This window comes from Xyrauchen texanus, chromosome 37 (genome assembly GCF_025860055.1).
Source record: "Xyrauchen texanus isolate HMW12.3.18 chromosome 37, RBS_HiC_50CHRs, whole genome shotgun sequence".
Lineage (NCBI taxonomy): Eukaryota > Metazoa > Chordata > Actinopteri > Cypriniformes > Catostomidae > Xyrauchen > Xyrauchen texanus.
Window position 1 is genome coordinate 559783 of NC_068312.1, and position 17587 is coordinate 577369.

The following is a 17587-nucleotide window of genomic DNA, read 5'->3' on the forward strand; positions in this document are numbered from 1 at the left end:
GCTCCAGCATACCTAAAATCATTTCTGCAAAGTTACATGGCCACCAGAAGTCTGCGGTCAGCTAATGAGTTGTGCCTTGTTGTACCAACAGAAAGAGGCACAAAAACACTTTCCCGGACTTTCAGTTTCATCAAACCACGTTGGTGGAATGACCTTCCCAACTCCATCCGTGAAGCTGACTCACTCTCTGCCTTGAAAAAATGGCTCCAGACACATCTTTTCCATGAGCACTTAACCATTCACTCGTTAAAAAATATATAAATATTCTTGTTGCACTTTAATCTGTCTTGAACACGACTGTTCTGATGCTAGTGAATCTTTGTAATGCAGCACTTTTCGTACCACTGACTCCTTAAGATGATTCGCTTATAATGTATTCCTCTTTTGTAAGTCGCCTTGGATAAAAGTGTCTGCCAAATGTATAAATGTAAATTAAATTAATAAATGTAAATGTAAACTTACATTCTATTTGAATATAGAATGACTCAACACCACTGTTCATGATTTAATCAAGTTCAGCCATAGAGTTGTTTTTTTGAGTGTATGTCCACATAGTATTTGGAGTCCTCACATTATTTATTGATCAATTACTTAATTGTTAATTAAAATGATACATTCTGGAAATAAATAATCTTAATTTAAGTTTTACCTTTATCTAGTTCTATAGCACTTTTCATAATGAAATTGGTAAATCATAACCAAAACAGCAATCATAACATTCAAGAGAAACGGCATTTAAAGGGCAAGGTTCATTTTGTGGGTAATAAGTCTTGGTTTCCTTTAACTATGAAAATATGAAAAAATATGAAAATAAGAAACCAAAATGTATATTACAGTCATCTTTATAGAGATTTATAGAAAAACACTAAAGTAGTGCACTCAAGCACTGAAAACATCTCATCGGCTTGTAGCTGAAGAACATTTTCTCCTCATTTTTTATTGACCAGATCACTGATTTCACATTCATTTAGTGCAATGAGAAGAAAACAGCATTACTACAAAGAGAAAACAAATAGACAACAGTGGGAATGAGTGCACAGACGGAAACAGCAACAATAAACAGAAAAAGAGCCTTTGCAAAAGCATGGAAAGATCATGAAACTATATTTGATTGTTTCTCAGAGTGCAGCTGGAGTTTGATATTTCTCATACGTGAATGTGTACTTGAGCACGTTACGACAGGTTTTGTACAAATGAAGCATGATTTCAAACACATGCTCGCAATACAGCTAATGACTGACAGGCGGCCTAGTGTCAACAAATTAAAGAAGACTTGGGAACTCTTCAAGTTCTTCAAGAGCGAGTTCCAAAACATCCTGGCAAAGCTCCATGCTCAACTCAATGGAATAATGGCGAATAACACCACATACCTTATGGTAAAGATCTGATCTGATCTGATCGCGGAGCAAAAGAACTGCCTATTCCCATAATTCATCAAAATGCACCAACGTGCATCAACGTTTGCTCTTCAGATGGAAGTATTCCAACTCCAGATAATTCATCCAATGCAGCTCCAAATTGGTAAAGAGGCAGCAAAGTCAAAGACCTTTGCTCTCTTTTGGCTGTTTCCCCTCACACGGCTCTCATTTTCTTACTGTAGAGAGCGTGGAACAGTTGTGTTTGTCCTGACGCTGTCTCTCGTCATATGGCACCACCTGGTCCGTTCGAAGGCTTAAAACAGCATCAGGATAAATCCTAAGCAGTCTCTTGCATCTAAGGTTTGTGTCCAAAATCCACAGACGCTGTGCGTGTTGATGTGTGTACACGCAACAGAGATGAACAATCACAAATCTGAATGTCTTGTCAAGAAAAGCAGCACAGTTTTTTGGTTTGAATTGCTAAAACAATAGTTTCAGTGTTAAAAATAAGTCAGTATTGTGACACTTTGTGGTTGTTAAATGTAAGTGTCTCATGTTGAAAGTGAATGTGCTGAACTCCACACTTATGTGCATGGCAATAGCAACAAACTCTTACATATTCTCGTCCGGGCAGTATATTTGGATGTTTAAAACAATGACTGTCAATGTTTTTATCTTCATTATCTTCATTTTACTGTATTAATATCTCTGTGTCGCATCGCACCTGGTGTGTACGGACAGACTGCTTGTCGCTGGATCTTATAGCGTCGTGTCTGATAAATAGATAAAATATAATCTAAACATTCATATTATTTTTATATCATATCATATAACATTCCATATTTATATTATACAGCATACAATTTAAATACCTGCTTTAGCTTAAACAGCATTTAAATGTAACTAAAACTTGCTTATTAGGACATATTTCAAATGTCAATACACTGAATCCTGGCTGACCAGTCTGGAAACAGTCCCACTAGTAAAGTATGTACATGTTTATATAAAACAGCATGTCAACTAATGAAAATTAAATGACTTATTCATCCAAAATTGTATCCTCGGCTGGATCAAGTCTTTTCAAAATACAAACGTTCATCGGGGTGTCCCGCTCTTCTTCTGAGGAAAATGTTAACTCTTCCTTAATATCCTGAGCTTTCTCGAATGTGTATCGTTACAAACATGCAGAAAAGTTGAGTTGTGTTGTGTTTACATTAAACCTCAGAACACAGTCGGCGTTGATCGTCTCAGCACAATAGCGTATGAATGGCGCGCTCTGCTGGTGGGTGGGATCATATTACAGATAATGAGATGGACCGGTAAAAACGTTAGTTACACATGTAACTGTGGTTCTGTGAATTCCGGATGACCGCCAGAGGCAGTATTTCAACTACTGGATTATCGCAGCGCCAGCCAGATAGGTCGAGAGAATATACCAACAAAGTCACATAGTGACGTATGCTGAGCCCTGGTGGTTATAAACCACAGCCACTCAGCACTCTGCCTCTGTACGCCTTTCTCGCGCATTCCGAGTGACCAAGAACTCTGGCGGTCATCCGGAATTCACAGAACCACAGTTACATGTGTAACTAACGTTCTGTTTCATTCCTACTGACCACCAGAGGCAGTATAAACACTACTGGATGACCCATACCAACACAGTCATGAGGAATGCCACTGACCTGTTGAAAAATTAAGGCCGCTCCTGAAGAACTGCAGAACTCACGGCATGATGAGCAGCAATGTTGACCTTATAAAACCTGTCAAACGTGCATGGGGAATCCCAGGTAGTGGCAGTGCAGATGTCCGCCAACGAAACTCCTCTAAAAACAGCCCATGAAGATGAGATGGCCCTAGTGGAATGGCAAGTTAGCCCCCGGGGCAATGGTTGCCTTGCTGCCTTGTAAGCCAGTATAATAGTTTCCACTATCCAGTTTGACAACCTCTGCTTCGACACTGGAGCACCTTTCTTCACACCACCATAGCAGACAAATAACTGGTCTGACTGTCTAAATTGAGCAGTAGTGTCCACACAACACTTCAAGGCACAAACAGGACACAAAAGTTGAGAACTTGAATCAGACCCTGAAGAAGTCTGAAAAGAGGCCAGTTCAATGTGCTGGTTAATGAACTGAGGAAGAAGGACTTTTGGAAGAAAAGAAGGATTGGGTCGTAGGACCACCCCGGAGTCATCCGGCAACCAACGCAAGCACAATTCGCTAACAGACAGTGCGTGCAACACACTGACTCGTTTCACAGAAGCAATAGCCAACAAAAATGCAGTCTTCAAGGTTAAACATTTCACGTCAATGCTTTGCAAGGGCTCAAACTGGGATGAGCAAAGGAATGCACGCACGAGTGGCAAATCCCACACGGGAAAGTGAGGATTCCGAGCAGGCTTAAGATGGCGTGCACCCTTCAGAAAACTGCAGACCAGACTGTGAAATCCAAGAGAAGATCCACCAATTGGAACATGATATGCAGAAATCGCAGCGACATACACTTTCAACATGGATGACGCTTTGCCCTCCACCAGTAAATGTTGAAGAAAACTCAAGATGCTCGGAATGTCACACGTTGCAGAATCGAGCCCTTGCTTCTCACACCATGCAGAAAAAAGCCTCCAACGGGCAGCATAGATCTGTCATGTGGAAGAAGCCCTAGCATTGGAGATTGTGTGAATAACCGCAGGATTACAATGTTCCAGAGAAGGATTTAACCCAATGGCCAGACCCAAAGCTGCAGGCGAGCTGGATCCGGGTGCAATACTCTGGCCTCCAGCTGGGAGAGGAGGTCCTTCCTGGGGGGAAGCTTCCATGGATTGCCTGACAGAAGTCTTAGCAACAAAGGAAACCATGGTCTGGGTGGCCATCGCGGTGCCACGAATAGCACTCTGTGCTTGCACAGGGAGATCCTGTGTAACGCCTCCCATAACAGAGGGATAGGTGGGAATGCATATAGTAGGCAGTTCGGCCATTCGTGAGACAGTGCATCCTGGCCCAAGGGACTGGACACTTCTGTCCTTGTGAACCATAGACGACAGTGAGTGGTCATCTCCGAAGCAAAAAGATCCACCTCTGCTCTTCCAAATCGTAGCCAGATCTCCTGCACAACATCTGGATGAAGTCTCCATTCTCCTGGATGTACCCGATCCCTGGAAAGAGTATCCGCTGTCTGGTTGCATGCTCCTGAAATATGAGCTGCCCTCAGTGAAGCGAGTCGCGGCTGGCACCATGTCAGGATCTCGTGCGTAAGCTGTAGAGACCTGCGAGATTTCGTGCCACCCTGGTGGTTTAGATGGAACACTGTTGAGGTATTGTCGGACCGAACGAGAACATGGCGGCCTGCCAGGACTGGCATGAAATACTTTAAAGCCATGAACACTGCACATAGTTCCAGAAGGTTGATATGTTCTGTGGTCTGGGTCGGTGTCCAGCGACCGCAAATACCCCTCTGGTTCCATGTTGCCCCCCACCCTGTGAGGGAAGCATCGGTCGTGACCAACTCCCGTCGAGAGGGAACAACACCCAGGGGCACTCCTGTCTTCAACAAATCCACCTGTCTCCACCACCTCAACACCCGTAAGCAACGGTGAGAAATTACAATCAGTCGATGGCGATGTTTTTTGGGATCTAGTTGCAAACTGTTGTTCCATAACTGAAGTGGTCTGAGGTGGAGTAAACCTAGGGGAATCACCACTGTAGCAGCAGTTAACATCCCTATTAGTCTTAGGACTACCTGGTACTGTAAAGACACACCCGGGCGAAAGCGAGCCAAGAGTTGTAGAATGTTCGTCACACGTTCTTGAGACAGGGAGGCAGACATTAGGTGGGAATTCAGGGTTATTCCTATGAACGTAGTGGTCTGTGTTGGATTCAGACAGCTCTTTTTCTCGTTCACAGAAAAACCCAACTTTTGCACATGTCTCAAAAGCAGTCTGAAGTCTTGCACAGTCTGCTGTTTTGTGGGGGCACAAAGAAGCCAGTCATCCAGATAAGGCATAATACGCATACCTCTCATCCAAAGAGGAGACAGAGCTGCGCTCACACACCTTGTGAAGACACGAGGAGCAAGGGAAAGACCGAAAGGTAGAACCTTGAACTGGTAGGCTTGATTCAGGAAACTGAAATGCAGAAACTTTCTGTGATGAACAGCAATTGGGATGTGAAAGTATGCATCTTTCAGGTCGACACTTACAAACAAATCGTCTGCTGCCACAGACTTGTGCCATACTTCCTGCTGCCAGTTGGTGGCGCTATGGCCGTGACCCATAATAGCCGCATAAATGTGATCAGCCCCCATTACCTGTACATCTGTATACAGCTGAATTTTTATTAAAATCATACAACGCACTTAAAAGAAATAAGGCACTTCCTGTTTTACATTTTTCGCCATCAATTTATTGCTTTACCATGGTGACACCGTTCAAAATGTAAAAAAACTGTTGACAATTTAGCATCTACAATGTCTTTGCATGATGTTTGGTGCCAGTCACATGAATCCCCTAGGAGGAGTATTTAAAAGTTCAGAGCCTGCAATTTTCAGAAAATACAAAATAGTGACTTCCTGTTACAGCTGCCTGATAACTCCTGATGCAGACAGCGAGACCAACCCCCTGGCATGGTGTAAGATCAACACGACAACATGCCCCAGAGTGAACATCCTGGCAAAGTGCTACTTGTGTATTTCTACCACCAGCTCACCCTCAGAGAGTGCTTTTAGCACTGGTGGCAATATTGTGTCCTGCCACAGGGTAGCTTTAAAGCCTGAAATTGTGGACACACTAGTCTGTTTTTATGGCAAAAAAACCCAAACTATAATGGTGTTACAAATGATGTGCACTTGCTAAAAGATGTAGCATAATGACTGGTTTACAATATACATTTGGCACTTTTTACCACTAAAACATTTGAGAGATGTAAAACCAGAGCATAATTAATATTTTTGATCTTTTATTTTATCTTACATTTGTATTTAAATGTGCCAATGCTTTTGTGATCCACTTGTTTACTTTTTTTTGTGTGTGTGTTGGTTGTACCTCTTCAAATATTTGAGATGTTTGCTGCCCTGCTAAAGATGCAAAGTGATGTAATAGTAGTCACAGCTTTTAGTTTTTACACTATTTTAATAAGTTACAAGGCAACTGAAATGGTATTGTTTTGTTAAGGCAGATAAAGCACGTTTGCACAGTTAAAAGTGTCCGTTATGTTATTCTACTTTTGTTAATAAACTATTCTTGGGGGGTCTGTGTATCTCAGCGAGTATTGACACTTACTATCACACCTGGAGTCATGAGTTTGAATCCAGGGTGTGGTGAGTGACTCCAGCCAGGTCTCCTTAGCAACCAAATCGGCCCGGTTGCTAGGGAGGGTAGAGTCACATGGGGTAACCTCCTCGTGGTGGTGATTAGTGGTTCTCTCAATGGGGAGTGTGGTGAGTTGTGTGTGGATCGTGGAGAGTAGCAATGAGCCTCCACATGCTGTGAGTCTCCGCAGTGTCATGCACAACGAGTCACGTGATCAGATGTGCGAATTGACGTCTCAGAAGCGGACGCAACTAAGACTCGTGCTCTGCCACCCAGATTGAGGCGAGTAACCGCACCCCCACGAGGACCTGCTAAGTACTGGAAATTGGACATTTCAACATTGGAAGAAAAGGGGATAAAAAACGAAAATAATAAAACAATTAAAAATAAACTATCCCAAAATGTTATTAATGAACCTCCTGGTTTCTCCAGGCTTCAGTAATTGTCGGGATACTCTTCAAGCTGGCAGCATTATCAAATTATATATTGTAATGAATATCGATATTGATGAATATGGGAAAAAATATTGTGATTATATTTTTTGACATTTCGCCCAGCCCTTTTTCCAGAAGAGTTAATAAACAGAGAGTGGCGGATTAAGAGAGTAAAGTGGGAGAAGATGCCAAATAAGGCAGAAACACATCATCACACTCTGTTAAAAAGGTCTATAGGGCCTCCGCACTTCAGTGCACGAATAAAAACAATATATTGACGTCTACAGCCGATTATCACAATAATGCAATATATTCCAGAATATCAGAATATGTCATATTTATTATAGGCCCTACATAATAAATTTATAATTATCTTATTTTAATTATTTATATTGAATTATCTTTATTTGTTGGCCTTTTTCAGCAAATAATGATATATGTCAGGGGTTGGCAACATATGGCATGTTAATGCTGGAGGGGTAATCACTGGCACGCCAGCAACGGTGAGAGAAGAGTAGACTATTTTATTCATATGTAATTCCACACCTGCATTCCAGTCTACATCTTGATGTAATCCTTCCTTGAAAAAGTTCAGATGTGACGAGACTGCAGTATACCCAACAGACTCGAGAGTATGCAAGCCATTTGCACATCACGAGACGGCAGCGCTTCACTTTCGGTTAATCTCGTGAGTAAATGCGCCCAATGACAGCATACATTCTGCGTTTCATTTGTTCCTTTTTGCTTTAAGAACAACACGTGATGTAATAAGATAAACACCACCATTAATCCTTGAGATTTCCAACCCAGCATACAGGAAACAGGAAACAGGAACACCCAAGCAAAAACAATTCTAGAGCAAATTATTTTCCTAAAATGTATATCCACATATGTGAACAGTGGGAGTAAGTGGTGAAATATTAAAATATCAAGCTATAGAAAGTCCATCAAATATCAATTTTCCATAAAATTGTTTATGTGTGCAGGAGTGTTGATTATTCATGTTTTGAGACGTTACAAACATTACTTTAGAAATGAGCATAAATCATTTATCCTCAATGTGATAATACACATTGAATATATAGGAATGCATTTATTACTGTTAATGAATAGAACTGTATTGCACAGCGATAAACCAAATATAACAACATTTATATTAAAATGAAGAGAATAGACGGAGTCACGTGATGAGCTCGTGGTAGTGCGTCACAACCAAGAGAGCTCTCTAGAAATCGCCTAATATCTGTTGAAATAAACACTGAAACATTGCCCAAATAGTAGTAAATAGTCAGCCGAATACTTGTGTGGAACGTGGAATTATGGAGCGTCGACCAAAACCTAGGAAAGATGAGCATAAAACCGCCGAAACAACTGAGAGAAAGTCTCCATAAAAGGCCACCGAGGGGATCGCCTCGGAGGGGGAAAATTCAGCGGGGATGCTCGCCGCCGCGCTGAAAGAGTTTCGAGAGATCATTGGGAGTTTTAAGCAGGAGCTGATCTCTCAAATGTCGGACCTTCGTAACTCCATTCAGGGATCAATTGATACACTGACCCTGTCCGTATCATCTATGCAAGGCTGGATCACTACGGCCGAGCAAAGAATCAGTGATGTGGAAGATGCAGTTTCGGGAAATGAGTGGTCCCTCAAGGGGGTAGCACACCGAACGCGCAGCGCAGCGCCGCGCAGCGCCATGTCTTTAAAATTCTAACACATTATTCTCTATGAGTGTACACACACCGGCGGCGCCATTCGGCGTCTGTCCGCGGCGCCCAGCTACGGCTCAGGACCTTGTTCAAAACCCTGCCGCGCCACAGAGCGCCATTTAAATAGTTGTATATTAAATGTACATTTATTTGTCTCAAATCGTCGTTAATATACATACTGACTTCACCCTGTGCTGCAATATACATTTAGTTTAACATTCCTAATTTAACAGCTTGAATAAAGTCATATTGGAAAAAATATATAACAAACATAGCCCTTTTAAATCTTTCATTTTCCCCTGTTGTGCCAATTTTCAATACTCTACCATACTAACCATACGCTCTTACATAACATATCGTCAGTTACGTATATAATAAAAAAGAATATATCAAATAACTTGTTTGGTTAACGTTGTCACTCGGGTTAGCTAAACGCTAGCTAAATAAATACTATTGTATGTAACATAGTTGCCAAGACAACGGATAACGTTACAACAAAATAACAGGCTTAACAACGTGATAGACACTTTTACTCGATTAACGATCAAACATCAGCTATTAAATTAACATAAAAAATAAATAATACATCAAGTTAAAACTCACCCATCGTGCAGCTGTTCTAGACTTCTACCAGGAGTTGATTCAAAATTGAGCTCGCGCGAATAGAATGTGCGCGTCCGGTGTGCGATACCTGTGAGTTGTTCTAGACGTGGCGCGGTGCGGCGCTGCGCTTCTCGTTCGGTGTGCGACCCCCTTCAGTCTCCTCAAAAAAGACAATGAGTTTCTTAGAAATAAACTGGAATATATAGAAAACTACAACAGACGGAATAACATCCGCTTAATTGGATTGAGTGAAGGAGTTGAAGGTCGGGATATGGTCGAATTTTTTAAGACATGGCTGCCGAACGTTTTAGGAGAAGAGAACTTCGGCGCTCCAATGAACATCGAGCGGGCACACCGCGTTCCGGCAGTGCGAATCCCGGGAAAGGCTCCGCGGCCCGTCCTGATTCGGCTTCTGAGATTCCAGCACCGGGAAAGTATCCTCCATATTGCCCGAGATAAAGCCCCAATTTCTGTTGATGGGAAGAGAGTCACCTTTTTTCCGGATTTCTCATCAGAAGTGATGCGCCGCAGAAGAGGGATGATCCCAGCGCTTAAGACATTAAAGGAGAAGAATGTCAATTGCCATCTCGTATATCCCGCTCGTATTCGTATTCTTACGGAGAATGGTGGAACACGGTTCTGTCACACACCTGATGAAGTCCTCAAGTTTCTGTCGGAACGTGACTGAGCGGTAGTTGAAGCGGTGGAGTCTGCGGCGCTTAGGGATGGATATTCTTATACTCGTCCCAGTTGTTAAATCTGGGTGGGTGAGTGATTTGTTAAACGGATACTTGGGGATCTTTACCTGATAATCTTTGGTCGCCCACGATTTATTTGTTTATTTTCCTTTGTAGGCTATGTATATGTGTATGCATATGTGTGTAGGCTGTATATATATATATATATATATATATATATATATATATATATATATATATATATATATATAATGTGTGTGTGTATGTGTATGTATATAGGCTATATATAATAAATATTAATTTATTATTATTATTTTATTTTATTTATTTATTTAATTTTTCTCTCTGGTTTTAGTATCAGTGAGGGATTTCATTTGACTATGGACCGAGGCCAGACATGGACATTTTTTAGGGTGACTACACATGAGTGCATTTCTAAGTGAGTTCAATAAGTTTGGGCCATTATTGTTATAAACGAATGTTGTTTATATCAGTGTGTTTTATGTATAAAGAGAGCTCGGGTTAGCCCTCCACTCTTGATTGGGAAGGAAGTGCGAGCTAATCGTTTCTCAACGTTTTTTTTTTTCCTCAGCTGCTGATAGTTCTGGTTCAGCAGCTTTAATAGGATTTCTGTGTTATATGTGGGTTCTTTGTTTTTGTTTATTTTTTTGTTTTTGTGTGTGTGTTTTTCCCAGAGAGATGCATGTCAACATTTCAATTCCAGGGTGATAGTGGATCGATCAGGATAATGTTAATTTTTTATGAGGGTATTTTATATGGTGATATGGATACCATAGAGTATACATGACAAAACCTTTGAAATTTGTGACATTTAATACTAAGGGTCTACATAGTCCAGTTAAAAGAAAAAGAGTCTATATGTACCTTAAGAAGTTGGGGGCAGAAATAGTTTTCCTGCAGGAAACCCATTTAACAGACTCTGAGCATAAAAAATTAAAAAGAGAGTGGGTAGGTCAAGTCTTTGCATCCTCGTTTAATTCTAAGTCAAGGGGAACGGCTATACAGGTAAATAAAAATGTCCCATTTACAGTTACAAAATCGGTACTTGACCCTTCAGGGCGATATGTAATGATACAAGGACATATGTATTCTGAACAGTGACGATCACTTGTTTATACTAAATGTTTTCCTTCAAATCGCTCAATCATCAGGCTCACTCTTGGTAGGTGGTGACTTTAACTTTTGTCTCGACAATGTACTTGATAGATCTTCAACCAGAACATTGCCTCTTTCTAAAGCAGCTAAATCTACCACTGCTTTTATGAAAGATTTAAACCTAACAGATGTCTGGAGGCATGAACATCCACATGTTAGAGATTACTCTTTTTATTCACATCCTCATGATACACACACTCGTATAGATTATTTTTTGTTATCCACCCAACTTTTATACTGTGTGATGGATGTTGAATATCTTCCTCGTTTGTTGAGTGACCATTCTCCCCTTGTAATGTCATTGTCCATCCCAGAGAAAACAGGACAAACTTACAGGTGGAGGCTAAATCCCATTCTTCTTAAACAATCGGAATTTCAAAAGTATATTAGAGAACAAATCAATATTTTTACTGCTACGAATAAATCTTCCTGTTCCAATAGTTTTATATTATGGGACACTTTAAAGGCGTATCTTAGGGGCCATTGTATTGCATATACTAAGGGGTTAATAAAATCTAAAAAATCCAAACTGAATGAGCTAGAATCTGAAATCTCAGCACTTGAAAAAATATACCATACAGATCAGAATAAGGATGTTTATAGGGAATTACTTAATAAAAAAATGGAGTATAACAAAATGAACACCTACCAGGCAGAGAGGGCTATTATTAGCTCTAAACAGCGTTATTATGAGCTTGGCGAGAAAGCACACAAAGTTTTGGCCTGGCAATTAAAACGAGATGAACAGAAACGAACGATAAATGCTATAAATACAGGTAATGCAGAAACATACATTCCTCTAGAGATTAATGATGCATTTAAGCTATATACTTCTCAGGCAAGTACAAATAGTTCACAAATGGATTCTTTCTTATCCTCAATCCAATTACCATGTGTTTCAGAGGATGACAGGATCGATTTGGATCAGCCTTTTTCTGCCTCTGACTTGATTGAAACCATTCTTTTAATGCCTAATAATAAATCTCCGGGTGAAGACGGCTTCCCATCAGAGTTTTATAAAGTATTTAAAGATTTGCTTGTGCCTCACTTGATGGAAGTACTTGACCAGTCTAGGATGGACAAATGTTTTCCAGATTCTTTCTCCAATGCAATAATTTCGGTAATATACAAAAAAGGTAAGGATCCACTGAAATGTGCGTCCTATAGGCCAATTTCACTCCTTAATGTGGATTATAAATTAGTTACTAAAATGATAGCCAAGAGATTAGAAACTCGTCTTTCTCTGCTGATTAACCCAGACCAAACTGGTTTTGTAATTAAGAGAATATCATCAAATAATTTGAGGAGATTTTTTAATGTCATTCATACTGCTAAAGAAAATCGCATACCGGGAGTAGCTGTTTCTCTTGATGCCGAAAAGGCTTTTGATCGCGTCGAGTGGTCATATCTTTTTGAAGTGCTGAAAAAATTTGGATTTGGAGCTGCATTTATTGATCTAATTTATTCACTTTATAAATCCCCTAAAGCAAAAATAGTTACTAACGGAATTACTTCTGCTACATTTCCCTTGTATAGAGGATGTAGACAAGGATGCCCCCTAAGCCCAGCTCTCTTTGCACTGGCTATCGAACCTTTAGCCGAGACTATTATATGCAACCCTGATATAAAGGGTTTTGGAATCGGCCCTGAAATGCATAAAATATCATTGTTTGCCGATGATATTCTTGTATTTCTTACTGATCCTATAAGCTCTTTGTCTAATCTACAGAGGGTGTTACAATTATATAGCACTTTCTCTGGATACAAAGTTAATATTGACAAAAGTGTCATTTTGCCATTATCAGGGTTCAACTATACTGCACTGGACGGCTTTTCCTTTAAGTGCTCTCCTACTGGAATTAATTATTTGGGTATTCAGGTAGATGGTAACTTAAAGAATCTTTATAAACTTAATTTGGCTAGTCTTTTAGAGAAAGTGGGTAGAGATTTAACCAATTGGATGGATCTACCACTCACATTACTGGGTAGAATAAATGCAGTTAAAATGAATATTTTGCCCAAATTTTTATACATGTTTCAATCTCTTCCAATATCAACCCCTAATTGCTTTTTCACTTCTCTTAATAGGTTAATAAGATCTTTTATTTGGCACCGTAAAACCCCTATGGTCAGCCTTGATAAACTGACTTTGGATTATAGGCAAGGAGGACTGAGACTTCCCAATTTTAAGATGTATTACTGGGCAGCCCAATCCAGGTCCTTAGCTCAGATGTTTGCTAATACTCCCTTTCCCTCTTGGCTGAATATGGAGAAATACGAGTTAAAAGAAGAATGCCCTGTCAATATTTTATATACATGGGATGACAAACAGATCAAAACAAGAACTAATAATCCCATGATTATTCACTCAGTTCAGACTTGGTATAAACTGCGGTCTCTGCTGGGACAGAGTAACTTTCTTTCCCCTAAAACACCTTTATGGGGTAAAAGATTGCTACCAATGTGTCATCAAAACAAAAATTTCAAGATATGGGCAGACAAAGGAATTAAACTGTTGGAACACTGCTTTGAGGGTGAGGTTTTAATGTCATTTGAACAGCTAAAAAATAGATATAATTTGAGTAATAAAGAATTCTTTAGTTATCTGCAATTACGAGATTGTTTAAGAGTCAAAGCAAAAACGTATCCTAAGATACCGGATTTGACACTTATTGAGCAACTCTGTTATTCTGATAAACCACTATATAAAACAATCTCTAGAATATATGAAGCTCTAATCTCAAATCAGCCTTTACATGACCCAGATAAATCCAGAAGGAGATGGGAACAGGATTTGGGGGTAAGAATAGATGGGGACCTGTGGGATAAATTATGTAAAGATGGGGTTACCTCAACCTTGAATTCTAGGTATAGATTAATTCAGTTACATTTTTTACACCAGCTCTACTACACCCCTCTGCTTCAGATGTGGTACAGAAGAAGGAACATTTTTGCATTCTACCTGGTTGTGTCCTAAAGTTAAGGTGTTTTGGGTGCAAGTATGTGATAGCATATCACGGATTCATGGAATTGATTTTCCAATGGATCCAGAGGTGTGTTTATTAGGCAATTTTACCAACTCTAACCTCCGAAACAGACAAGCTATTAAGCTTACTGAAATGTTGTTAATAATAGCTAAAAAAATTATTGCTTTGAAATGGAAAGCAGACACTGATGTGCCAATTGGATTGTGGTTGTCGGAGATTTGCAGCTGTGTACCCTTAGAGAAGATCACATATTCAATGAGAAACAGGAGTGACTTATTTCATAAAATCTGGAAACCCTTTTTGAACTATATAAATATAGTACCACATGACTTAATCTGATAAAGTAAATTTTCTAACTGTCTTACATTGTATCTCCCTTTTTGGTGGGTTTTTTCTTTTCTTTTTTTTTGTTGTTGATTGTTGTCGTTTTGTATTTGTGGCGGTTGCCTTCTTTGTGTTGTATCTGATGTTTGTTATTGTATTTGAAAAAAGTAAAATAAAAAAGAGAATAGACCCACAGATGTGTTCATGTTCAAACATATTCAACTTTTGAGGGAACGCGGTCCTACTTTCCACATATGTGGACTTCACGTTTATCATGTTGTGTCACATGATGGTGCGGCAGAAGTTTAACGTTTAAACTAAGTGTAGAGTGTTCATTTCATTACATTTCATTTCAATTATACAGTCAGGTCCATAAATATTGGGACATCGACACAATTCTAATCTTTTTGGCTCTATACACCACCACAATGGATTTGAAATGAAACGAACAAGATGTGCTTTAACTGCAGACTTTCAGCTTTAATTTGAGGGTATTTACATCCAAATCAGGTGAACGGTGTAGGAATTACAACAGTTTGTATATGTGCCTCCCACTTTTTAAGGGACCAAAAGTAATGGGACAAATGGCTACTCAGCTGTTCCATGGCCAGGTGTGTGTTATTCCCTCATTATCCCATTTACAAGGAGCAGATAAAAGGTCCAGATTTCATTTCAAGTGTGCTATTTGCATTTGGAATCTGTTGCTGTCAACTCTCAATATGAGATCCAAAGAGCTGTCACTATCAGTGAAGCAAGCCATCATTAGGCTGAAAAATCAAAACAAACCCATCAGAGAGATAGCAAAAACATTAGGTGTGGCCAAATCAACTGTCTGGAACATTCTTAAAAAGAAAGAACGCACCGGTGAGCTCAGCAACACCAAAAGACCCGGAAGACCACGGAAAACAACTGTGATGGATGACCGAAGAATTCTTTCCCTGGTGAAGAAAACACCCTTCACAACAGTTGGCCAGATCAAGAACACTCTCCAGGAGGTAGGTGTATGTGTGTCAAAGTCAACAATCAAGAGAATACTTCACCAGAGTGAATACAGAGGGTTCACCACAAGATGTAAACCATTGGTGAGCCTCAAAAACAGGAAGGCCAGATTAGAGTTTTCCAAACAACATCTAAAAAAGCCTTCACAGTTCTGGAACAACATCCTATGGACAGATGAGACAAAGATCAACTTGTACCAGAGTGATGGGAAGAGATTCACCATTTATTCCAGTCACTTTACAGTCCGAAAGAAAACGAGGAAAAATCTGAGTCGCTCATTATGTGAAACTGATCTTCCACTATCAGCCCCGCTCAGACGATGATGCCGTCAAACATTCCTACCGGCATCTGTTCTGCCGCAAACATGGAGAGAGACGCGATCCCACTGAGTAAATCAAGTGCTGTGCTTCGCCAGCCACCTGCCGATACGTAAAGCGATTCATAGGTCATGCTTCCATACATCAAAATAAGTTTCAATTCCAATTCATATGTATATATTTCAGTTATAATGTCCATTTTAAATGTATAAATAATAATATGATTTCTTGAAATTTCTTATATTATCTGCATTTATATATTTTGTTAAATGTTTGTTGACATGCCTAATCTGTACAACGGAATATTGCTATGTAGAACACTGGTGTCACAGCTTTTTAATGAGCTGCCTCAGTCCTCTCTCTCTTTAATTATCCGGAAAACAGTGATCAAAGTTTCTGCTTTTGTGTTCAGCTGAAGAAAGGAAGTTGTGTGTGTTTGGAACGACATGAGGGTGAGTAAATGATGAGAGAATATTCATTTGTGGGTGAGTTTCCCTCCCAGCAATGTTATAAAAGCTACAAGTCTGTGTGTGGAGTTGTGAATGCGAGCGCTGGTCTGACATTCACACATCTCTAAGGCGTGCAGAAAAGAGAGAACACGGGACTCACGGTTGTGAATGTGCCGTCTCGTAGCGCTCGAAGGCGTGCGTCAGGTCATGCTTGTTGTTCATGTAACATTGAGTGCACAGGTCATAATCGAAACACACCTTACACTTCCAACGCATTCCCATAATGCCGTGCTTCTTACAGCTGTCACAAATGATATTTGAATGTCGGACACCTAAAAGAAAAAAGAAACATGAATATGAATTATTATTAATGGAAAGAGCAGGATCAGAAATGTAACACTGTTTGTCAATGTGCAGCTGAAATGTGCGGAAACGCTCCATGCTACAACAGCAGTGTCTCTAAAAGTGGCCCTTTAAATTCTGTCATCATGTCCGCTTTCACTCCATTAATCAGAAACAGATTTGAATGATGCGGCAAAAGCATTTCAATTCAGCGTAAAGTATTTCTTTAGTTGAGTCATGAACACAACAGCCTCAGTCACTGCTGAAGAACTGTTTGATATCCAAACTCACATAACACTATATTAACATGCTACTCCAAAGCACTGAAAGAATAACATAGAACCATAGCACATGTCACAAACAGGGTAACACCATGCTACTTTCTTGTTAGTGACAGACAGACAGATATAACATACACTGTTAACCCCTAATGTTGTCATTACTGGAAAAATCAAGTTTAAAAATGAAATATTACTTGAAATGTCAGGTTTTGGGCTCATAAGTCAACAATCTAAGATCCTTGAACTTATTTTTCTTTATAATCCCTTGACTTAAGATTTTAAGTCTTAATAACTCAAACTATTGAGTACAAAATTGAGGCTCTGGGGAATACCCACAATACCTTGCACTTGAATTATTTAATTACACTTCCTTGGTCAAAGGGAATATATGGGGACATTTCAATAGTTGTTCTTAAGAATTCCTAGAGGTTTTAGCTCTTTTGTAGTATTATTTATGTTTGTGTGATGTCACCATTTGATCATCATGTGATCTGTGTCCCCTTTGGTCAAGTTGGACCCTGTTAGCACTGTGTCAGTTCCCCTTGTGAATGTGCAAATGAAGTACACGACATATATGCATTTCTGTGGAGAAATACATTTATTTAATGAT

At 39.8% G+C, this 17587-nt stretch overlaps 1 protein-coding gene across 1 annotated transcript in view; it reads right to left on the reverse strand.

The window, feature by feature from the left end:
- The window catches only part of LOC127630610 (E3 ubiquitin-protein ligase MIB2-like), a 242287-nt gene that overhangs the window by 195340 nt on the left and 29360 nt on the right, over positions 1-17587 (reverse strand). Inside the window, exon 3 of the mRNA XM_052108221.1 lies at positions 16515-16686. Within this exon, the coding sequence (XP_051964181.1) occupies positions 16515-16686 (172 nt within the window). The remainder of the gene's footprint in view (positions 1-16514; positions 16687-17587) is intronic.